The sequence below is a fragment of the Staurois parvus genome, unplaced genomic scaffold, assembly GCF_062004578.1.
Source record: "Staurois parvus isolate SC_StPar_1 unplaced genomic scaffold, SC_StPar_1.0 ptg001347l, whole genome shotgun sequence".
NCBI classification, from domain to species: Eukaryota; Metazoa; Chordata; class Amphibia; order Anura; family Ranidae; genus Staurois; species Staurois parvus.
The window spans coordinates 446,647-471,452 of NW_028319143.1; the positions used below are offsets into that span (position 1 = coordinate 446,647).

At 46.8% G+C, this 24,806-nt stretch overlaps 1 protein-coding gene across 1 annotated transcript in view; it reads left to right on the forward strand.

Moving 5' to 3' along the window:
- Positions 1-11,633: 11,633 nt before the first annotated feature.
- ALMS1 (ALMS1 centrosome and basal body associated protein) overlaps positions 11,634-24,806 on the forward strand; it is an 88,607-nt gene continuing 75,434 nt past the window's right edge. The window contains exon 1 of the mRNA XM_089661502.1: positions 11,634-11,670. Coding sequence (XP_089517628.1) covers positions 11,644-11,670 — 27 coding nt within the window. The 5' untranslated portion in view covers positions 11,634-11,643. The remainder of the gene's footprint in view (positions 11,671-24,806) is intronic.

Here is a 24,806-nt window from a genome sequence, read left to right on the forward strand (position 1 = left end):
TTCATTATATCCGCTCTCCCCGGACCCTGCATTCACTATATCTGCTCTCCCCGGACCCTGCATTCACTATATCCGCTCTCCCCGGACCCTGCATTCACTATATCTGCTCTCCCACAGTACACACAACATGGAAATGCAATTATTTTAGTAACTATAAACTGCTAAATCCGTTTTCTCATCAGCAGTGTATAGCAGTCTTGTAACTTCAGCAGAGTACTGGTTAAAGCTTGTAGGAGGAGTTTTCTTTCTGCTCTAGGAGGATGCAGAACCCCTGACCTCTGTCTGGACAGTGCTGATTGGTCCTGTGCTGATCACATGCACTCTTCCAAGGAAAAAAAAAAACCTCTCTAGCAATACATGTCAAACTGAGCATGTGCAGAGTGTATCCACATGATATGTTTTATCAGGAGATGGACCGGGGACAGTAGAAGAAGGGGAGGATCAGAGAAGACAGGTTCAAACAGCCTTTTTACACAATGCGGAGGATTAACCCCTTAGGTTCCACAGTGAGTATAACAAGCATGCTTTACTGCATCTACAGACTCCTGGGGCCCCCGGGCAATAGGGGATCATGGGGCCCCTGTGTCCTCTCCCATACTCAAACCACACCCAAAAAAGCCTATGAAAGGTACCAGGGGCATCTCATGGGGCCCCTTACTGACTCTGGGCTCTCGGGCAGTGCCCGAATTGTCAGTCCGCCCCTGCTTATATGAGATTTTAGTGATTGGAATGTCACTATACACAACTATGCAACTCATATTCCCGGAAAGAAGGCGCGGCATCCTGGATCTATGGTCGAGCGAGACAGGTCCTCCTTAGACAGTGATATAATGAGTCCCCCTCCCCCAAGTTCTGTATCACATTGCCAATGGCGGCTGGGGATATGGGGGCGGACAGCAGGCGACAAGCTATGAAGATTCGATGACGCTCTGCGGATGGACAGAGCTCTGCATATGCAAATGTCTTGTTTGTGAAACCATCTGATGAAAACATCTCAGGGCTGCCAATCGGGAGGCTTCCCAAAAAAAAGGGGCAGGCAGCTCAGCTACCGCTGTTACCTTTGCAGCACTGAGATCATGGATTCAGTTCCCATGTGGGGTGCTCTCTAACACAGGATTTGTATAGTCTCCCTGTGAATTCCTACATTTCCTCCAATCAGAGGTTAGTTGGTATCTGGCAAAACCGGAACTGTCCTGAGACAAGACAGAAAATTGTTTTCTAGATACTTACTGTAATTTTGCTTCTATGGCTCATGTTGGCAAATAATGAGAGCGGAGCCTGACCTGCTGTATGCTGACATGAGCAGCGCCAGGCCAAGGTGATACTATAGCATGGACAAGGTGGTGGTCAAGGTCATGGTGGCCGAGGTCATGGTCAATGGTTGAGGTGATACTATAGAATGGTCAAGGTGGTGGTCAAGGTCATGGTGGCCGAGGTCATGGTCAATGGTTGAGGTGATACTATAGAATGGTCAAGGTGGTGGTCAAGGTGGCCATGGTCATGGTCAATGGTTGAGGTGATACTATAGAATGGTCAAGGTGGTGGTCAAGGTCAAGGTGGCCATGGTCATGGTCAATGGTTGAGGTGATACTATAGAATGGTCAAGGTGGTGGTCAAGGTGGCCATGGTCATGGTCAATGGTTGAGGTGATACTATAGAATGGTCAAGGTGGTGGTCAAGGTCATGGTGGCCGAGGTCATGGTCAATGGTTGAGGTGATACTATAGAATGGTCAAGGTGGTGGTCAAGGTGGCCATGGTCATGGTCAATGGTTGAGGTGATACTATAGAATGGCCAAGGTGGTGGTCAAGGTGGCCGAGGTCATGGTCAATGGTTGAGGTGATACTATAGAATGGTCAAGGTGGTGGTCAAGGTCAAGGTGGCCATGGTCATGGTCAATGGTTGAGGTGATACTATAGAATGGCCAAGGTGGTGGTCAAGGTGGCCGAGGTCATGGTCAATGGTTGAGGTGATACTATAGAATGGTCAAGGTGGTGGTCAAGGTCAAGGTGGCCATGGTCATGGTCAACGGTTGAGGTGACATTATAGAATGGTCACGGTGGTGGTCAAGGTCAGGTTGGTCGAGATGGTGGTCAAGATCATGGTCAATGGTTGAGGTGATACTATAGAATGGTCAAGGTGGTGGTCAAGATCAAGGTGGCCATGGTCATGGTCAACGGTTGAGGTGACATTATAGAATGGTCACGGTGGTGGTCAAGGTCAGGTTGGTCGAGATGGTGGTCAAGATCATGGTCAATGGTTGAGGTGATACTATAGAATGGTCAAGGTGGTGGTCAAGATCAAGGTGGCCATGGTCATGGTCAACGGTTGAGGTGACATTATAGAATGGTCACGGTGGTGGTCAAGGTCAGGTTGGTCGAGATGGTGGTCAAGATCATGGTCAATGGTTGAGGTGATACTATAGAATGGTCAAGATGTTGGTCAAGGTCATGGTCAACGATCTATTGTATGCTTCCCAACAGTCAGGTCCCTGGGCCATAATTAACCTCTCCGACAGTCGGTTGTAGGCCCAACCAGAGTCTGGGATATCCAGCCTCGCCAAACCCTACCTCTAAGTATGCTAGGAAGGGCCCCAATTTGAAACCATGAGGTCTTGTATAGCCTACCTGACAGTGTACTCCTCAACCCCTATTGGGGTCTAGTCGTATCCCTGGCCAGGGGTGGCTCAAGCCCCTCCCTACCAATTGGAGTGCATGGCATTCTCCCCCAACTCTCTCCATCAGCAGCAACCAAAGGAAGGTGAGTTTGAGTGGCCAACAAGGGAAGTTGTCACTAGAGGTGCATGGAGGAGCCTGAATGAGCTCTGTCCACCTTGCACAGTGTATGATGGTCTCTGCTACACTGTGTGTTTCCCATCCTCCCCCCAAGCCAAACATGAGCCCCCACCCCCTGCTGACCCAATGGGGCCCCATACAGGAGAGCAGACTATTCTCCCCTATGAGTGCTCCTGATGGGAGAGCTTCCCACCCTGCATTGTGTATGATGGCCTTTGAAACACTGTATGGTACTCAGCCTGCTTGCAGCCAAGCATGCCCCCCCCCCGCTGACCCAATGGGGCCCCATACAGGAGGGCAGACTATTCTCCCCTATTAGTGGTCCTGATGGAAGAGCTGCCCACAGCACAGTGTATGATGGTCTCTGCAACACTGTTTGTTTCTCATTCTCATTCCCAGCCAAACATGGGCCCCCATCCCCTGCTGACCCAATGGGGCCCCATACAGGAGGGCAGACTATTCTCCCCTATTAGTGGTCCTGATGGAAGAGCTGCCCACAGCACAGTGTATGATGGTCTCTGCAACACTGTTTGTTTCTCATTCTCATTCCCAGCCAAACATGGGCCCCCATCCCCTGCTGACCCAATGGGGCCCCATACAGGAGGGCAGACTATTCTCCCCTATTAGCAGTCCTGATAGGAGAGCTGCCCACCCTGCACTCTATATGATGGTCTGTGTGGTACACTGTGTGCTACTCAGCCTGCTTACAGCCAAACACAGCCCCCCTGCTGACCCAATGGGGCCCCATACAGGAGGGCTGACTTTACCCCCCTATCAGTGCTCCTGGTGGGAGAGCTGCCCACTTGTGTCCCCTGATCACAGTAACGAGTGCCTTGATAGGTTATTGCACATGCGCTGTAGCTGAAATAATGTGGCCCTGAGGTTGATTTACTAAAGGCAAACAGACTGTGCACTTTGCAGGGTGCAGTTTCACTTTGCAAGAGCAGAGCTTTGTAAATGAGGGGAAGCTCTGTTGACTTCCATCATCCAATCACGTGCAAGCAAAAGTGCTTTTTTTTTCAGTTTTCCTTGCATACGATTGGGTATTCTTTGCAAAGTGAAGCTTTATCACATTTACTAAGCTCTCGAGCAACTGCCCTTGCACCTTGTATGGTGCACAGTCTATTTGCCTTTAGTAAATCAACCCCATAGACCAGGGGTGGGAAACTGTGGCCCTCCAGCTGTTGGTGAACTACAAGTCCCATCATGCCTCTGCCTTTGGGAGTCATGCTTGTAACTGTCAGTTTTGCAATGCCTCATGGTACTTGTAGTTCTACAACAGCTGGAGGGCTAGAGTTGCCCACCCTTGCCATAGACTATGCACTTTGCAAGAGCAGTTGCTCCAGAGCAGGGGCGGACTGACCATTTGGAAACTCGGGCACTGCCCGAGGGCCCGGGGTCAGTAGGGGGCCCCATAAGATGCCCCTGGTACCTTTTTCGTAGGCTTTTTTGAGTTTGGGCAAGGACACAGGGGCCCCATGATCCCCTATTGCCCAGGGGCCCCATGAGTTGTCAGTCCGCCCTTGCTCCAGAGCATTGTAAATGAGCAGAAGCTCTGCTGACTTCCATCATCCAATCATACGCAAGCAAAAATGCTATTTTTTTTATTTCCCTTGCACACGATTGGGTATCCTTTGCAAAGCGAAGCTTTACCTCATTTACTAAGCTCGGGAGCAACTGTAACTACACTTTGCAAAGTGCACAGTCTATGGGGGTTGATTTACTAAAGGCAAACAGACTGTGCAATCTGCAAAGTGCAATTGCTCCAAAGCTTAGTGAATGAGGGGAAGCTTCACTTTGCAAAGAATGCCCAATCCCATGCAAGGAAAAAAAAAACAGCATTTTTTGCTTGCACATGATTGGATGATGGAAGTTCTTGAAGTTCTCGGAAGTTTTTGCTTGCACGTGATTGGATGATGGAAGTTCTTGAAGTTCTCGGAAGTTTTTGCTTGCACATGATTGGATGATGGAAGTTCTTGAAGTTCTCGGAAGTTTTTTCTTGCACATGATTGGATGATGGAAGTTCTTGAAGTTCTCGGAAGTTTTTGCTTGCACGTGATTGGATGATGGAAGTTCTTGAAGTTCTCGGAAGTTTTTGCTTGCACGTGATTGGATGATGGAAGTTCTTGAAGTTCTCGGACGATTTTGCTTGCACGTGATTGGATGAGGGAAGTTCTTGAAGTTCTCAGAAGTTTTTGCTTGCATGTGATTGGATGATGGAAGTTCTTGAAGTTCTCGGAAGTTTTTGCTTGCACGCGATTGGATGAGGGAAGTTCTTGAAGTTCTCAGAAGTTTTTGCTTGCATGTGATTGGATGATGGAAGTTCTTGAAGTTCTCGGAAGTTTTTGCTTGCACGTGATTGGATGATGGAAGTTCTTGAAGTTCTCGGAAGTTTTTGCTTGCACGTGATTGGATGATGGAAGTTCTTGAAGTTCTCGGAAGTTTTTGCTTGCACGTGATTGGATGATGGAAGTTCTTGAAGTTCTCGGAAGTTTTTGCTTGCACGTGATTGGATGATGGAAGTTCTTGAAGTTCTCGGAAGTTTTTGCTTGCACGTGATTGGATGATGGAAGTTCTTGAAGTTCTCGGACGATTTTGCTTGCACGTGATTGGATGATGGAAGTTCTTGAAGTTCTCGGAAGTTTTTGCTTGCACGTGATTGGATGATGGAAATTCTTGAAGTTCTTGGAAGTTTTTGCTTGCACATAATTGGATGATGGAAGTTCCTGAAGTTCTTGGAAGTTTTTGCTTGCACATGATTGGATGATGGAAGTTCTTGAAGTTCTCTGAAGTCTTTGCGTGCACGTGATTGGATGATGGAAGTTCTTGAAGTTCTCGGAAGTTTTTGCTTGCACGTGATTGGATGATGGAAGTTCTTGAAATTCTCGGAAGTTTTTGCTTGCACATGATTGGATGATGGAAGTTCTTGAAGTTCTCGGAAGTTTTTGCTTGCACGTGATTGGATGATGGAAGTTCTTGAAGTTCCTGGAAGTTTTTGCTTGCACGTGATTGGATGATGGAAGTTCCTGAAGTTCTCGGAAGTTTTTGCTTGCACCTGATTGGATGATGGAAGTTCTTGAAGTTCTCGGAAGTTTTTGCTTGCACGTGATTGGATGATGGAAGTTCTTGAAGTTCCTGGAAGTTTTTGCTTGCACATGATTGGATGAGGGAAGTTCTTGAAGTTCTCTGAAGTTTTAGCTTGCACATGATTGGATGATGGAAGTTCTTGAAGTTCTCGGAAGTTTTTGCTTGCACGTGATTGGATGAGGGAAGTTCTTGAAGTTCTCGGACGTTTTTGCTTGCACCTGATTGGATGATGGAAGTTCTTGAAGTTCTCGGAAGTTTTTGCTTGCACGTGATTGGATGATGGAAGTTCTTGAAGTTCTCGGAAGTTTTTGCTTGCACGTGATTGGATGATGGAAGTTCTTGAAGTTCCTGGAAGTTTTTGCTTGCACATGATTGGATGAGGGAAGTTCTTGAAGTTCTCGGAAGTTTTTGCTTGCACATGATTGGATGAGGGAAGTTCTTGAAGTTCTCGGAAGTTTTTGCTTGCACATGATTGGATGAGGGAAGTTCTTGAAGTTCTCGGAAGTTTTTGCTTGCACGTGATTGGATGATGGAAGTTCTTGAAGTTCTCGGACGTTTTTGCTTGCACATGATTGGATGATGGAAGTTCTCGGAAGTTTTTGCTTATACATGATTGGATGATGAAAAGACTAGGATAGGTCCAGAACCACTGGGATAGGCAGTGTAGGTTCTATAGGAGCCACTAGAGGTCCCCATAGGCACCATGCCAGTGATAGACAGAGGGCACCTACCCTGCAGCATACCCAGGACTGAGGTCCAGGATTTGGGACTGTCCCAGCCAGGCACTAACACACTGCTCATATCTGTATACTTGCTCTGTATCACCGTATCAGAGGGACTGGTAGGACTGCGAGGCAGTTCGCATTTCCCGGACGTCAGCGTCCATCCTCCGCTTTTCCAGCGGGTATCATTGGTGTCACACATTTCATACAATAATGGAAATATTTAAAATATTTGTTTTTTTTAACTCTGCTCTCCAACAGACAATTCTTTGTGTTGTTTAACAATCAGACAAAATAAAACAAAAAATTGCGCACTCCACCTCCTCGCCATTCAGAGCCGAGCGGGGCAAATAATCAAATCTCTCAGAAGTGGTAGAGCTTCGATAAATATTCATCGGGTCTAATTATTCCGACAACAGACAAAGGCGCCTTACAGATGTAAATGGGGAGATTACACTACAAGTGAGTCACTTCACGGGCCGCCGCTAAATCCAGAGATTTCAGGAATTATTTCGGAGGAATTACGCAGCCCAGGCACTTGTGAAAACATGATGGGAGGGGGGGATGGGGGTGGTTTGGACAGGAAGACTTCATTCTCTGTGGTATACAATCCAGAAGGGCCAGAGCGATCGCAGTTAAGGAGATCGAAGGTTTTTCGTTAATGCGGTTGTAAAGCTCAGACATGAAATATGAGCAAAGCACATCCCTCTGTAGTGTGTACTTGTCTCAGTCCAGAGAACTAAGTGTCATGTTTGTATGCTGCTTTGTTCCTTTGCTATTGGCATGAGTTACTTCTGACACGTTTTCCTGACACCAAGAGTTAACTGGTGACAGGGGAGGGACCTCCAGTAGATTAAAGCAGTTGTAAAGCTCAGACGTGAAATATGAGCAAAGCACATCCCTCTATAGTGTGTACTTGCCTCAGTCCAGAGCACTAAGCGTCATTTCTTTCTGCTGCTTTGCTCCTCTGCTATCGGCATGAGTCACTTCTGACAAGTTTTCCTGACACCAAGAGTTAAATGGTGACAGGGGAGGGACCTCCAGTAGATTGACAGCCTCAGTTCTGTTCCTGTGAACCCTGTGGGGGGGGGGGGGTGTCTCTTCCCTCCAGTCAGCTCAGTCCAGAACACTAAGTGTCATGTCTGTCTGCTGCTTTGTTCCTCTGCTATCAGCATGAGTTACTTCTGATATATCTTCCTGACACCAATAGTTAAATGGTGACAGGGGAGGGACCTCCAGTAGATTAAAGCGGTTGTAAAGCTCAGACATGAAATATGAGCAAAGCACATTCCTCTATAGTGTGTACTTGCCTCAGTCCAGAGCACTAAGTGACATGTCTGTGTGCTGCTTTGTTCCTCTGCTATCAGCATGAGTCACTTCTGACACGTTTTCCTGACACCAAGAGTTAAATGGTGACAGGGTAGGGACCTCCAGTAGATTGACAGCCTCAGTTCTGTTCCTGTGAACCATGTGGAGGGGGGGAGGGGTGTCTCTTCCCTCCAATCAGCTCAGTCCAGAGCACTAAGCGTCATTTCTTTCTGCTGTTTTGTTCTTCTGCTATCGGCATGAGTCACTTCTGATACGTTTTCCTGACACCAAGCATTAAATGGTGACAGGGGAGGGACCTCCAGTAGATTAAAGCAGTTGTAAAGCTCAGACATGAAACATGAGCAAAGCACATCCCTCTATAGTGTGTACTTGTCTCAGACCAGAGCACTAAGAGTCGTTTCTTTCTGCTGTTTTGTTCTTCTGCTATCAGCATGAGTCACATCTGACAAGTCTTCCTGACACCAAAAGTTAAATGGTGACAGGGGAGGGACCTCCAGTAGATTGACAGCCTCATTTCTGTTCCTGTGAACCCTGTGGAGGGGGGGAGGGGTGTCTCTTCCCTCCAATCAGCTCAGGCCAGAGCACTACAATGAACCCACCTAATTGTTAAACTCTCCTGGCAGCAAAAAAAAAAAAAAAAGCAAAACGCAGCAAAAACGCGTGCAAACGCGCTACCGCGTTTAGTGCTTGGACGTTTATTAATTTGATTGGCCGGAGTATTTTCCATTGACATGGATAAAAACGCAAGTGCTAAACACAGCTAGTGTTTAGCCGCGCTTACATGCGTTTAGTGCAGGGGTGGGCAACTGTGACCCTCCAGCTGTTGTAGAACTACAAGTCCCATGAGGCATTGCAAAACTGACAGTTACAAGCATGACTCCCAAAGGCAGAGGCATGATGGGACTTGTAGTTCACCAACAGCTGTAGGCCCACCCCTGGTTTTGTGCTTGGACGTTTATTCATTTGATTGGCCGGAGTATTTTCCATTGACACGGATAAACACCCAAGCGCTGAACACGGCTAGTGTTTTAGCCGCGTTTACACGCGTTTTTGCCGCGTTTAGCATTTTTTTTGGACAAAACCTTCCTCTCCTGAGGCTTATTGGTATCTGAAAGCCCCCCTTTAAAATGAAGGGGCACACAGAAACTCCTCCCCTCTTCCCAGAGGAATGAGTAAAGGGTACATACTACTGCTTCTTCACAAAAAAAAAAAAAAAATTGTAAAAAGTAAATACAGACACACCGCTTTTCAACAAGACCTTTATTTAAAAAAAAAAAAAGTCCAACAATATAAAATCATCATCAACCACATCATGCCGCATGGAGATCCGTGTCAATCAAAACAAATGACGCCCACCGAACCAAAAATCCCGCCCACGTGGATTGACCCTTTAAGGCGCGGCATCATGCTATATCAGTCTATAGATCAGAATAGGAATGAACACAAATACCTGCCAACGATTTTACATAGGATCAGTGGCATCCCTAGGCAGGTACGTGGGTGCGCGCCGCACCGGGTGACACCTAACGCACGGGGGGACACCGGACCCGCTCCATGAAAAGGTAAGTTGTAAAGCAAGCCGACGATCCCCGCAGGATGGATCGGATCTGCGGATTGGGGAGCATAATGGATCGGAATCCGATCCATTATGCTCAATCCACAGATCCGATTCATCCTGCGGGGATTGTCGGAGGGGGTGTCACCAAGTGTTATCGCACCAGGTGACACCAACCCTAGGGACGCCTCTGCCTAGGATAGAAGGTCTGGTCCTTCAATGTACTTAACCCCTTCCCGCCTGAGGGGAAAACAAATCTAAATGCCTAAGCACAATTTTACAACTTTGACCTGTGTTAGTAAAACCGTACATATCATCACAACTACTTCGTACATCCAGGTGGATTATACAGCGTTTATTTCAGGATAAATTGGGCTTTCATTTGGTGGTAAATGGTAATGGATATCTCCTGATTTTTTTTTATTATCAAAGGAAAACTGGCCCAAAATAGTAAAAAAAATATATATTTTTTTATTTAGCTGTGTGTTTCTTGTTACTGCCATAACCTACCACCAAAGGACAACCCAAAATAAATTCTCCGGCTCTTGGCGATCGCAGCGATACCATATATGTGTATGTTATTTGTTGTTTGTACCCGGAGTACAGCCCAGAAACAATAGTGCGCATTTTGTTTTTGTCTTTTTTTTTTTACCTAAAACACACTGCCACCAATTTTTTTTTTTAAATCCTGACCTTTGACCCTGACCTTGACCTAAACACTAACCCTGGCACTGAACTAGATCAAACCTTGATCTAGGTATTTTTCTTTATTTTTTATTTTATTTTTTAATATTTATTTTTTTTGTTTATTTTTTAAACAAAATTTTTTTGTTTCTCTCTATGCCAGGAGTTAGAGAAATACAATGTATCTCTCTTCTCCATTCATAGAGAGAGAAAAAAAACAAGGGGGCCGGGCTGTACAGTGACTGATCACTGTGATAGCCAATCAGAGGCTATCACAGCAATTATGTGACCCGGGATCGTTAGAACAGGACTCGGAGCTCTCAGTGACACCGCGGTCTCAGTGCTGGGAGTGCGCCGAGCGGCGCGCTCCCAGCACAAAGAGGTGTACGTAAATATGCGGCCCCACGGAAAAAAAGCCAAGTTCCGTGCGGCCGCATATTTGTGTGATGTCGGCGGGAAGGGGTTAATAATAGGAGCCACAGTCAGCAAGACGGGGCAGCACAGTGGATAAATGGTTTGCACTTCCGCCTGGCAGTACTAGGGTCATCAGTTCAAATCCCAACCATGATACCACCTGCCTGGAGTTTGCATGTTCTCCCTGTGCCTGTGTGGGTTTCCTCCAGGTACTCCAGTTTCCTCCCACACTCCAAAGAAATGCTGGTAGGTTAATTGGCTCCTGTCTAAATTATCCCTAGTATGTGTATTTGTGAGTTAGGGACCTTAGATTGTACGCCCCTTGAGGGTTAGGGACTGATGTGAATGTACAATGTGTATATATATATATATATGCATAAACTGACAGCTCTATATATGTACCTGCAATAAATAATGTAATATTGTCCTTAACAGGCTGAGCTTCTGCTCTATTATAGTATAAACTAGCTGGCTGCCATCAGCCCAAGTGTGGTTTTCTCCCTTTTCCTGTATATTAGGCTTAAAGTAATCCAGATAAACCAAACCTGCAATAGGCAATGAACATTCCTTTTCCCTAATACTGTACTGGCCCTTTAAGGTGCTTCATCATGTGTCACTGCTATATCACGCCCATCATATATAATGTCCAGCAGGGGCCGCTGTGCTGCTCTCTCTAGCGCAGTGTTACTAGTTGCGGCGTGTCATGATTCCAGCAGATGTCGCTGTCTTAGAACGCCCCATAAATGGTATCCAACTCGTGCAGTATCTCCTACATCCAGCAGATGGCAGCCTCGGGTCTCCCGGAAGAGGAAAAGCTTCGTGCACTATAGCGAATTTCCAGCAGATGTCGCTGTGGCAAGCAGTGTCCGCTCGCCTGTAGATGAATAGGCTCATGCAGTATGTCGGTGTTCCAGCAGATGGCGCCGTTCCACTCCCTCCCTGGTTCCCGCTCGGACTCTGGGCCGCGTCCCTAGTAACAGGCGGCGGGAGAGTAGAGGAGGGAGCCGGGAGGACAGTGCGCAGGCGCAAGGAGAAAGAGAGCCCGGGGAGAGACAGAGATGGAGGAGGCGGAAGGAGGAGAGGAGGTAAGGGAGATATACAATGTGTGTATATATGAGAGAGATACAATGTATCAGTGTGTAGGGGGAATATACAATGTATCAGTGTGTATATATATAGGGATATGGGGGGGGGATACAATGCATCAATGTGTAGGGAGACTATACAATGTAATAATGTGTTTATAGGGGGAGGGAGAAAGGTACAATGTAAGGAAAGTCCTCACTGTGTATATAGAGATCAGTGTTTACTTCTCTGTATACATTTGTGTTTTTGTTCTGACACCTGTCAATCTATGAGGGTCTTCCTTAAGGGTGTTCTGTGAAGGTCTTCCGTGAGATGTCTTCCGTGAGGTGCCTTCCGGGAGGGTCTTCCGTGAGGTGCCTTCCGTGAGGGTCTCCTGTGAGGTGCCTTCCGGGAGGGTCTTTTGTGAGGTGCCTTCCGTGAGGTGTCTTCCGTGAGGTGTCTTCCGTGAGGTGCCTTCCGGGAGGGTCTTCCGTGAGGTGCCTTCCGTGAGATGTCTTCCGTGAGGTGCCTTCCGTGAGGCGCCTTCCGTGAGGCGCCTTCCCTGAGGTGCCTTCCGGGAGGTGCCTTCCGTGAGGGTCTTCCGTGAGATGCCTTCCGTGAGGTGCCTTCCGGGAGGGTCTTCCGTGAGGTGCCTTCTGGGAGGGTCTTCCGTGAGGTGCCTTCCATGAGGTGCCTTCCGTGAGGTGCCTTCCGGGAGGGTCTTCTATGAGTACCTTCCATGAGGACCTTCTATAATATTGGTGTTTCCTGTAGATGTGATATGATGTGTATGGCAGTGATAGGACAGTGTGGATGAGATCAGAGCACATTATGTCTCTCGGACAGTTTGGGGTGACCTCCTGTCATTCCTGGGGTGATAGTAGAAGTCACTGTATTTGTCATGGCGGGGTACAGGTCTGAGGAGTCATACATGCAAGGAGCAGATCATTGTACATGGTGCAATACACGTCCTCTGAAAGAAGTTGCACCCGTAGCCTGGTGTAGGTGATTAGCACAGAGGAGCGTTGCCTTTTGTCTAATTTATGGTTGTTTTCATGCTCTCTGCCAGTTAATTAACCCACAGGGACTGTACTGTCCACAGGGACCTTATCTGGGCCGACCTCTTGCTCTTGCTGTATCCCAGCGACCAGCCTCATTGTTCCCATTTCCAGGACACGCAGGGATTCCTGGCTGAGATACATGAACCCCTGTCTTCCTAAAGTAAACCTGTTCTAAGGAAAGGAGTGGTTGCCTCATCTTCAGTTATTCTGGCTGTCATGCTGATCCAGTGGCTTCATTAAAGTGGAACTACAGCTTGCCCTCCCCCACCTCAGGATTTGTATGAAAATAAAAAAACAGAATATACATACTTTTTTCTGGTTATCTTTAGGTAGGTCCTTCTTCTTCCTTACTGGTAGTGGCAGTCCTTCTTCTTCCTCGGTGGCGGAGACAGTCCTTCCACTACTTCCTCGGTGGCGGTGACAGTCCTTCCACTTCTTCCTCGGTGGCGGTGACAGTCCTTCCACTTCTTCCTCGGTGGCGGTGACAGTCCTTCCACTTCTTCCTCGGTGGCGGTGACAGTCCTTCCACTTCTTCCTCGGTGGCGGTGACAGTCCTTCCACTTCTTCCTCGGCGGCAGTGACAGTCCTTTCACTTCTTCCTCAGTGCCGGTGACAATCCTTCTTCCTCTGTGGTGGGGACGGTCCTTCTTTCTCTGTGGTGAGGACGGTCCTTCTTTCTCTGTGGTGGGGACGGTCCTTCTTCTTTCTCTGTGGTGGGGTCGGTCCTTCTTTCTCTGTGGTGGGGTCGGTCCTTCTTTCTCAGTGGCAGTCCTTCCTCTTAGATGAGCTGCACTTGCAGTGACATCCGAACGGTGCTCAGTTCAGGAGTACTGTGAGCCCAGAAGACAAGATCCACTGAATGTTGGAACATGGAGTCTGCGGAAGACCATATCAGGCTTAAGATCCAAGGAAGTGGAAGACACACATGAAGTAGAGGTCCCAGAACTCATTTTTTTGTTCACAGCAAATAACACACAGACTTGTTAAAGCGGCGCTCCACCCAAAAGGGAAATTTCCGCTTTAAGGACTGGTCCCCCGCTCCCCGCTAAGGTTTGGCACCTTTGGGGATTGGGTACCCGAAATTGACAGGTACCCGTTGTCATCCTCCTCCCTCCCCGTAGTCTTCTGGCACATGTGATAGGTCCCAGAAGACTATGGAACCATTCACAAAGCACAGTGCTGCATGCACAGTGAGCACCCCTGCTGTGAAGCTGCAAGCTGTCACAGCTGGGTGCCCACACTGAAGATGCCGGTGCCAGGAACACAGGATGCCTGGTGAAACGGGCTGCAGGGAGGACACCATGGGATCAAGGGACAGGTAAGTGTCTATTTTTTTTTTATTATTTTCACTGGAAGTTCACTTTAATTGTAGAACGCGTTTCATTCGAACCGATTTATCATAGAGAGTATTTCACTTTGAAGAACTTAATAATAGAGAGAGTTTCATTCCAAAGAGCTTGTACTGTGCTGGTCTGTGAACAATATAGGTGATTTCGGCTAAGAAGAACCATGAGTAGAGCGGCTCCCAATGTGGAGGAGGTGGAGCAGTTGGGTGCCTGAAGTGGGGGACTGCCATCTGTTGTAGCGCTGGGAATAAGGAATGTATTCAAGAGAAAAATCTTTTTGCAATCTTAAAGGTGGAAAAAAAGCAAACAAGTTCCACTTTTAGAGGCAGTGTTTGCAATGGATCTGTGGCCCAGTAAAATGATTTTTCAAAATTTTTTCTTAGATGGAGGTCTTCTAGCTGTTTCAGGTCAGTTCTGGTTCCTTCTGCAAAGAAGCCAACACTGTTCATAGTGATACTATATTTGGTCCTTAACACGGCTCCCAGACCCTACCAAAATCTACCAAAACCACTGGCTGGAGAGGCTGTTAAAAAATTACAAAGGGATTCAATATATCCCTTTTAAGGCAACATTTCCAGCATGCTGAGAAATAATTTTCCTTCATAGAGTCAGAGCCAGAACAAGAGTTCCAGAATTCCAAGAGTTCTCATAAGGATTTTAGCTTCTTTGGTGGCTTGTTATCAAACTTTTGGCCATCTGGTAGAGCGGTGGGCTTTTTCTTGCATGTTCTCCATCTTCTGTTATGTTGTAAGCCTGTTTGCAGAGCTCAGTAGCTCAAGTTATATCTAAAAGTAAACTTTCTCATGTCATCTTCCAGGGCAGCATCTGAGAGGGCTCCTCCCACCTAAAACAGGAAACACAATGTCCGCCATTATAGAAAGTTGACACATCGCCATGCCTCAGTTCTCGTATTTCCTCCAGACCAACAGGCTCAGCCCGCATTTGTTATCTTCTACCAGGTCTCTATGCTTGTTGCAAGGGTTTCCCTGTCAGGCTGCCTCTGTAGGCCTCTTGGGAGGCTAGGCAGTCCAGAACAGGGGCAAAAGGAGGACCTTCCCCTGGGATTCCTTCTTTTAGGCTGAGGTTTTGCTCTCAGTAGATGGGTAAGCAACCACCTTCCCCCCCCCTCCCAGCTGCAAGCATCTCTGGATAGCCTCCCCTAAGATGGTTTCCTCAGTGCAGCAGTGGCGAATAGGCAAAAGGTGCTATCACTTTCTTCCCCCAGGCTCTTGCTCCTTGCTGTCCGAGACCTCTGGGCAAAGCATTTGGATGGACCAAGATGGCAGCGGCTTGCTCCTGGGAGGCCGATCGCGTCACTTTCTGTGTTTGCATCACTTCCGGTGTTGCACTTCCAGCCGGCGCCATCATGATTTGTGTCAAGGGGTGACTTCACTTTACGTTTCGCAGAGGTGGTGATTTTGAACCCAGAAGCATGAACTTATTTTTTGTCTTGGATAGAGTAGAGAAGAGTTAGAATACCTTGTTAGGTTTGTAATGCTTTCTGTGTCCTTCATTATGGTCATTTACACTCTATATTTAACTACTCTAACCAGAACTGAAAGTAAGGGAAAATCCCAAATTTTGAGTTGCCACCAGAACTAACGTTTTAGAGTAGAAACTTCAAATGTGGACACTTGTTCTGGTGATAACTCTCTAAGAGGGAACTTACCTCAAGTTGGAGAGATTCTTCTCACTTCTTGTTGAGTTTACAGGATAGACAGCAAAGGAGAACAAAAATAAAAACTTCACAGCAGCGGCGGACTGAGAACTCATGGGGGCCCCGGGCAATAGGGGATCATGGGGCCTCTGTGTTCTTCCCCAAACTCAAAAAAAGCCTATGAAAAAGGTACCAGGGGCATCTCATGGGGCCCCCTACTGACCCCGGGCCCTCGGACAGTGCCTGAGTTTCCAAATGGTCAGTCCGCCCCTGCTTCACAGGGGTTATATCATACCCTACTCAAAGTTTAGGCTTTAGGTCAACCCATCCCTACACTGAGAAATCTGAAAGTTCTCCCTTTCAGTGTCTATGGGAGTGTAAAATCATGTTTACTTACCTGATCCTCCTTTCCTCTGGCATTCCCCTATGCTCCAGTGGTGGACTGTCCCTCAGCAGCTTCACATCCAATGCAGGGTTTTATAACATCAGGACTAGGGATGAACTGGGGTAGGTTTGGATCCTAATCCAAACTCACCTGAGCTATCCTGTCAGGACACTGCCACTGCATCCCTGGCAGCTGTATTCCCCACCCTGCAGCCACACCCTGGGGGTGGTGAATGCCTTCGCCACTCATGATTGGTGGGGTGCTTTGACAGCTTTCTGGTGGGATAGCTCAGATGCATTTGGACTAGGATCCAAACAAGCCTGAGCTCATCCCTGGTCAGGACCTTAGTCGGTCGGGAGCATGGGGGAGAAGATAGCTTATTCTTGCAATGTGGCCACATCCCCACTGCAAGGAAGAATGTTCAAGTTTCCTGGATTTGGGCCTTAATAGTTTTCTCTATGACTCAGGCTGAGATAAAAGTAATACATTCAAAATATGGAAACCTGGTATTCTATGTTACCGTACAAAATGGGAAGTTGATCTTGGCAAAACTCTGGACCAATTCGCCTGGAACCAAATTTGGCTTGACTCCTCTAGGTGTTCTCACAACATCTTTGCTCAGGAGAACATCTATGAACTACTTTACCATTAATATATGACTGTGGTACAAGTAGCCAAATTTGTCCTCTCTGCTTCCCTCTCCTGCTTTTGCGGATGCAGGGCACCTGGCACTTTTTTTTCATCTGGTGGTCTTGCCCAAAGGCCCTGCAGTTTTGGACCCAGGTTTACTCATGGATCAGCTCTGTCCTACATGTTTCATTGGAGCGAGACAGTTGGGAAGCTTTGTTGCGTAAATCTATCCCGTCCTCGACCAAGACACACAGGAAGCCGGTGGGGTTTGTCTTCCTGGAAGCTCGACAGGCATTGGCCAGAACCTGGCGCCAGCTGTGTCTTAACTTTACTGCAGTCAAACAACAGCTCATAGGAATCATGGCTCATGAGAAACACATCTATCCTTACAGACACCCACGCTAAGTTCCTGAGGATCTTGAACCTGTGGCTTGCCTTTAATGATCATCTAGGCCTGAACCATTCCTTGCTATCTATATGACTGCTTTCACGGTCTGGATTAGAGTAGTGCAGTGGATTGGATCAAATGGGAACTCTTCCCTGTTCCCTTCTTTAATACCCCCCCTCCCCCAGACCCCAGGTATGCTCCCTCTTCCCTGCCATCTTTTATTCCTCTTTTCTCTACTCTACATGCCGATAGAGATCACAGGTGGCTGTTTCTCACCTCTTCATCCTTCTCTGGTGCTATATCCCTTTTTCGGGCATCCGCTCCTTTCCCTGTTTCTCCACATATGTTGAGGCAAGAGTTCCTATATAGGTATTGCACACTCCTACAGGATGACCTCACGGGTTATGGTGATGCTAGATCTGTATACTTACCAGGCTCTTTTACCCCAGCACTGAATTGTTGAGTATTGCTTACACGTATAGATGGATTTGTTATCACCTACCTGCCTGTGCTGTACTATACTTTGCCTTGCTCTTCTTCATGCACTGTTCTGTGTACATTATTTTGTAAAAACTAAAAAACCCAATAAAATCTTTGTAAAGCAAAATATGGATTACTGCAATTTCCAACAGGAAACATTCAACTCCAAAGTTGTATCTTAGCGATCCCAACTTCATCACCATTGGTGTTCCTCACTGCAAAGCTCTGAGGCTCAATATCCCTTTGGGGTGGACTGACTTTCTACTACCGGATGACCACAATATTTGGTAACTGAGGTGTTTCTAATATCTTCCCCATCCCAAGCTAGCATCCGGTGCAATTCTGCTTTCACGTTTCCTTACCTTTCTCCATGTGTCATGTTCCAGAGATGGATGTGGTCCCGTCTACCGCAAAAACAAGTTATTAATGATTTGCTCTTTGACAATCTTGGCGATGTAGCCAAAGTCGTATCTTAGCCATCCCACCTTCATCACCATTGGTGTTCCTCACTGTAAAGCTCTGAGGCTCAATATTCCTTTTTGTTGGACTGACTTTCTAGTACCGGCTGACCACAATATTTGGTAACTGAGGCCTTTCTAGTATCTTCCCTTCCCCCTCCAAGCTGACATCCGGTGTAATTCTGCTTTCACGTTTTCTACACTTTCTCCATGTGTCATCTTCCAGAGATGGATGCGGTCCCGTCTACCTCAAAAACAAAATATTAATGATTTGCTCTTTGACATTCTTGGTGATGCAGCCAGTTGTATTTTAGCCATCCCACCTTCATCACATTGGTTTTCCTCACTTTAAAGCTCTGAGGCTCAATATCCTTTTGGGTGGACTGACTTTCTAGTACCTGATGACCGCAATATTTGATAACTGAGGCCTTTCTAATATCTTCCCTCCCCCCACGTTTCCTACGCTTTCTCCATGTGTCATCTTCCAGAGATGGATGTGGTCCCGTGTACCTCAAAAACAAAATATTAATGATTTGCTCTTTGACATTCTTGGTGATGCAGCCAAAGTCATATCTTAGCCATCCTACCTTCATCACCATTGGTGTTCCTCACTGCAAAGCTCTGAGGCTCAATATTCCTTTTTGTTGGGCTGACTTTCTAGTACCTGCTGACCACAATATTTCATAACTGAGGCTTTTCTAGTATCTTCCCTTCCCCCTCCAAGCTGACATCCAGTGCAATACTGCTTTCACGTTTCCTGCGCTTTCTCCATGTGTCATCTTCCAGAGATGGATGCGGTCCCATCTACCTCAAAAACCAACATTCAAAAACAAGTTATTAATGATTTGCTCTTAAACATTCTTGGCGATGCAGCCAAAGTCGTATCTTGGCCATCCCACCTTCATCACCATTGGTGTTCCTCACTGCAAAGCTCTGTGGCTCAATATCCCTTTTGGGTGGGCTGACATTCTAGTACCGGATGACCGCAATATTTGATAGCTGAGGCCTTTCTAATATCTCCCCCCGAACTGACATCCGGTGCAATTCTGCTTTCACGTTTCCCACGCTTTCTCCATGTGTCATCTTCCAGAGATGGATGCGGTCCCGTCTACCTCAAAAACAAAATATTAATGATTTGCTCTTTGACATTCTTGGTGATGCAGCCAGTTGTATTTTAGCCATCCCACCTTCATCACCATTGGTGTTCCTCACTGCAAAGCTCTGAGGCTCAATATCCCTTTTAGGTGGACTGACTTTCTAGTACCGGATGACCGCAATATTTGGTAACTGAGGCCTTTCTAATATCTTCCCTCCCCCTATGTTTCCTACTCTTTCTCAATGTGTCATCTTCCAGAGATGGATGTGCTCCCGTCTACCTCAAAAACGAAATTCAAAAACAAGTTATTAATGATTTGCTCTTGAACATTCTTGGCGATGCAGCCAAAGTCGTATCTTAGCCATCCCACCTTCATCACCATTGATGTTCCTCACTGCAAAGCTCTGAGGCCCAATATCCCTTTTGGGTGGACTGACTTTCTAGTATTGCATAACCACAATATTTGGTAACTGAGGCCTTTCTAGTATCTTCCCTTCCCCCCCCCAAGCTGACATCCGGTGCAATACTGCTTTCACGTTTCCTACGCTTTCTCCATGTGTCATCTTCCAGAGATGGATGTGGTCCCGTCTACCTCAAAAACAAAATATTAATGATTTGCTCTTTGACATTCTTGGTGATGCAGCCAGTTGTATTTTAGCCATCCCACCTTCATCACCATTGGTGTTCCTCACTTCAAAGCTCTGAGGCTCAATATCCTTTTGGGTGGACTGATTTTCTAGTACCGGATGACCGCAATATTTGGTAACTGATGCCTTTCTAATATCTTCCCTCCCCCCCCCACACTTTTCCTACGCTTTCTCCATGTGTCATCTTCCAGAGATGGATGTGGTCCTGTCTACCTCAAAAACAAAATATTAATGATTTGCTCTTTGACATTCTTGGTGATGCAGCCAAAGTTGTATCTTGGCCATCCCAATTTCATCACATTGGTGTTCCTCACTGCAAAGCTCTGAGGCCCAATGTCCCTTTTGCGTGGACTGACTTTCTAGTACCAGATGTCCACAATATTTGGTAACTGAGGCCTTTCTAATATCTTCCCTTCTCCGTCCAAGCTGACATCTGGTGCAATTCTGCTTTCACGTTTCCTACGCTTTCTCCATGTGTCATCTTCCAGAGATGGATGTGGTCCCGTCTACTTCAAAAACAAGTTAATGATTTGCTCTTTGACATTCTTGGTGATGCAGCCAAAGTCGTATCTTAGCCATCCCACCTTCATCACCATTGGTGTTCCTCACTGCAAAGCTGTAAGGCTCAATATCCCTTTTGTGTGGATTGACTTTCTAGTACCGGATGTCCACAATATTTGGTAACTGAGGCCTTTCTAGTATCTTCCCTTCCACCTCCAAGCTGACATCCGGTGTAATTCTGCTTTCATGTTTCCTACGCTTTCTTCATGTGTCATCTTTCGGAGATGGATGCGGTCCCGTCTACCTCAAAAACAAATATATATGTTTTGCTCTTTGACATTCTTGGTGATGCAGCCAGTTGTATTTTAGCCATCCCACCTTCATCACCATTGGTGTTCCTCACTGCAAAGCTCTGAGGCCCAATATCCCTTTTGTGTGGACTGACTTTCTAGTACTGGATAACCGCAATATTTGATAACTGAGGCCTTTCTAATATCTTCCCTCCCATCTACATTTCCTACTCTTTCTCCATGTGTCATCTTCCAGAGATGGATGTGGTCCTGTCTACCTCAAAAACAAAATATTAATGATTTGCTCTTTGACATTCTTGGTGATGCAGCCAAAGTTGTATCTTGGCCATCCCACCTTCATCACCATTGGTGTTGCTCACTGAAAGCTCTGATGCTCAATATCCCTTTTGTGTGGAGTGACTTTCTAGTACTGGATGAGCACAATATTTGGTAACTGAGGCCTTTCTAATATCTTCCCTCCCCCCTACATTTCCTACTCTTTCTCCATGTGTCATCTTCCAGAGATGGATGCGGTCCCGTCTACCTCAAAAACAAAATTCAAAAACAAGTTATTAATGATTTGCTCTTTGACATTTTTGGCAATGCAGCCAAAGTCGTATCTTAGCCATCCCACCTTCATCACCATTGGTGTTCCTCACTTCAAAGCTCTGAGGCTCAATATCCTTTTGGGTGGAGTGACTTTCTAGTACTGGATAACCGCAATATTTGGTAACTGAAGCCTTTCTAGTATCTTCCCTTCCCCCTCCAAGCTGACATCCGGTGCAATTCTGCTTTCACGTTTTTCTACGCTTTCTCCATGTGTCATCTTCCAGAGATGGATGCGGTCCCGTCTATCTCAAAAACAAAAATTCAAAAACAAGTTATTAATGATTTGCTCTTTGACATTCTTGGCGATGCCGCGTTGCCTGCCTCTTGTGTTCTTCCCAATGACTCATTAGCAATATTTGATTAAAACTCTGAAAGACTCTTGGCAGCTGAGGCTGTGTTTTCCTAACATAGAATGAGACGGTTATGTCATACAGAAAAAAAAAAGAAATCAGCCCCCCGATTTTACTCCTTACGCTAACGAGCGTCTAAAAATAGTCACACAAAGGATAGATGATCCGACTCTGACATGGACCGCGCTGATTGTAGGACACTTGAGTGAAGAACAAAAATAATAAAAAGTATGGAGATGGATTTTTAATTAAAATATGTTCAATGACACAGGCGCCGATGTCACCCGGGCTTTTGTCTTAGATTTTTGACATTCCCCTTTTTATGTAATCCTAAGACGATTAGGCGCTGTGAATTGCGGCGGTCTCTTGTGTTCTAATCAATATGTTGGATCCAGTGATAAATACTTCACTCTGACTTCCTGTTATTACAGATTAATGTAATCCGCTCGTTGAAAAATGACAGGTTTTCAGGGTCTTTGTTCTGCTTTGACGGTATAATGCCGGGCGTTGCGTGGGGTAATTTCTTATTAAACCTTTCGCAGTTGTATTTTCTTTCATCGGTAGATGGCCTGTTATTTGTTCTATTTCAAGCACCGCTTTATGCATTCACATTCCTCATTTAGACCTCGAAGTGTCCAGCCAGTATGATCACCTGCTGAATAAGCAGCCTCCACAGGCCGCTCGACTCGCCAATAAGGTTACATAATAACCTCGGAAACCACTAAGCAACTTATTCCCTCCCTTGTTATCTCTCGCCTTGACTATTGTAACTCCCTCCTCATTGGCCGACCTCATCACAGGCTATCCCCTCTTCAGTCTTTCATGAGTGCTGCTGCCAGACTCATCCACCTTACTAATCGCTCCATATCTGCCATCACTCTCTGCCAATCCCTCCACTGGCCTCCACTCAGTGTCCTCCACCCCTCTCTGCCAATCCCTCCACTGGTCTCCACTCAGTGTCCTCCACCCCTCTCTGCCAATCCCTCCACTGGTCTCCACTCAGTGTCCTCCACCCCTCTCTGCCAATCCCTCCACTGGCCTCCACTCAGTGTCCTCTATCCCTCTCTGCCAATCCCTCTACTGGCCTCCACTCAGTGTCCTCCACCCCTCTCTGCCAATCCCTCCACTGGCCTCCACTCAGTGTCCTCTATCCCTCTCTGCCAATCCCTCTACTGGCCTCCACTCAGTGTCCTCCACCCCTCTCTGCCAATCCCTCCACTGGCTTCAACTCAGTGTCCTCCATCCTTCTCTGCCACTCCCTCTACTGGCCTCCACTCAGTGTCCTCCACCCCTCTCTGCCAATCCCTCCACTGGCTTCCATTCAGTGTCCTCCACCCCTCTCTGCCAATCCCTCCACTGGCCTCCACTCAGCGTCCTCCACCCCTCTCTGCCAATCCCTCCACTGGCTTCAACTCAGTGTCCTCCATCCTTCTCTGCCACTCCCTCTACTGGCCTCCACTCAGTGTCCTCCACCCCTCTCTGCCAATCCCTCCACTGACCTCCACTCAGTGTCCTCCACCCCTCTCTACCAATCCCTCCACTGGCTTCCCACTGCCCAGCAAATAAAATTCAAAACATTAACAATCACATATAAAGCCATTTATAACTCCGCCCCAAATTACATCACCAATCTTGTCTCTAAATATCACCCAAACCGTCCTCTCCTCTCCTCGCACGACCTCCAGCTCTCTAGCTCCCTTGTCTCCTCCTCCCATGCTCGTCTCCAGGACTTCTCCAGAGCTTCCTCCATCCTGAGCGCTGAGCAAGCTGTTGGTGCCATATAAAACCTGTATAATGATGATAATAATAAGATGCGACAGTTTAATCTAACGTAGTTTTACTTCTTAAAATGCAGTACTTGGGATGTAAGGGGGGGGGGAAGGGCTGCTCTGGACATCTAGTCTTACAAATACAACCAGCCCTTTGAGGGTAACCATAATGCTGATGCATCCCAATTGAGTTTAACACCCTTGATCAATATTAAAGCGATCCTAAAGGTTCAATTTTTTTTTTTTGTAAAATAACAAACATGTCTATACTTACCTGCTGCGTGCCGTGGTTTTACACAGAGCAGCCTGGATCCTCCTCTTTTCGGGACCCCCCAGGATCTCCTGTCCCCTCACTCCTGTTCTGTGCCCCCACAGCAAGCAGCTTGCTATGGGGACACCTGCTGCTCCGTGTGCCCATTCACACACAGAGTCGTGGCTTGGCCCCTCCTCCCCTCTCTCCTCATTGGCTGACTGGCTGTGATTGATAGCAGCCGGTGCTGCAACTCTTTAAAGTATTTGGTTCCGCTTTCAAATATGGACTCTTGCCTATAGGTTTTATAGATCGGGCAAGGGGTTATATTTGTTTCAACTTTTATTATTGACATTTTGATATGGAAGTGCTATACATGTGTTTTAAAGTACATTTTTTTTTTTTCATTTTTGGATAGAGCAAGGAAGGGTTATAACCCCTGTAAGGTTTACTTTTGCCATCTGTGTCCCATGGGGGAGATTTCTCTTCACTTCCTTTCCCATAGCCAAAACAGGAAGTGTGAGAAAATCCCTTTAAAGTGAGTTAACCTCTGGCTGTCACCAGAACTAGTGTCCCCATCGGAAGATATCCTCTCTTCCTGTTCTGATGACAACCCAAAATGTGAGATTTTCTTTTATGTTCACTTTTGGTGATAATGGTAAACAGGACCAAGAGAGGGTGAGACTCCCTACCAGGGGCACAGACAGCAGTATAAACCTGACAGGGGTTCTAATCCCTCTCCACTCTATCCAAAAAACCCCAAATTTTGCCTTTAGTTATACTTTAAGTGCTTCCCGTCTGCCCTATAGCGGAAATACTGCTAAAGGGCGGCACGGGTGCGCAAAATCGTATCTGTGTGTGTATATATATATATAATGTGATTTTTGCAGCTCCAGGTAGGGGGCGCACACCCTACCCGCGCCACCATTTGCGGCCTCAGCTGTCAATCACTAGGTCCCAGCTGGTGATTACTTGCCGGCACCCGGTTATCGCCGAGTATTACTGAACTGTATGTAAACAAAGATCTCTCCCCTGTCAGCTCCTGCACACTGATTTGTATGGCTGTGCATAGCCGAGCCATACAAAGTAGTGTGCTTACAATGAAACACACACACAGCCCCAATAGTGAAACAGCACACATTTAACCCTTTGATCTCCCCAGATGTTAACCCCTTCCTGCCCAGCGCCCTTAGTACAGTGTCAGTGCTTTTTATTAGCACTGATCACTGTATTGGTGTC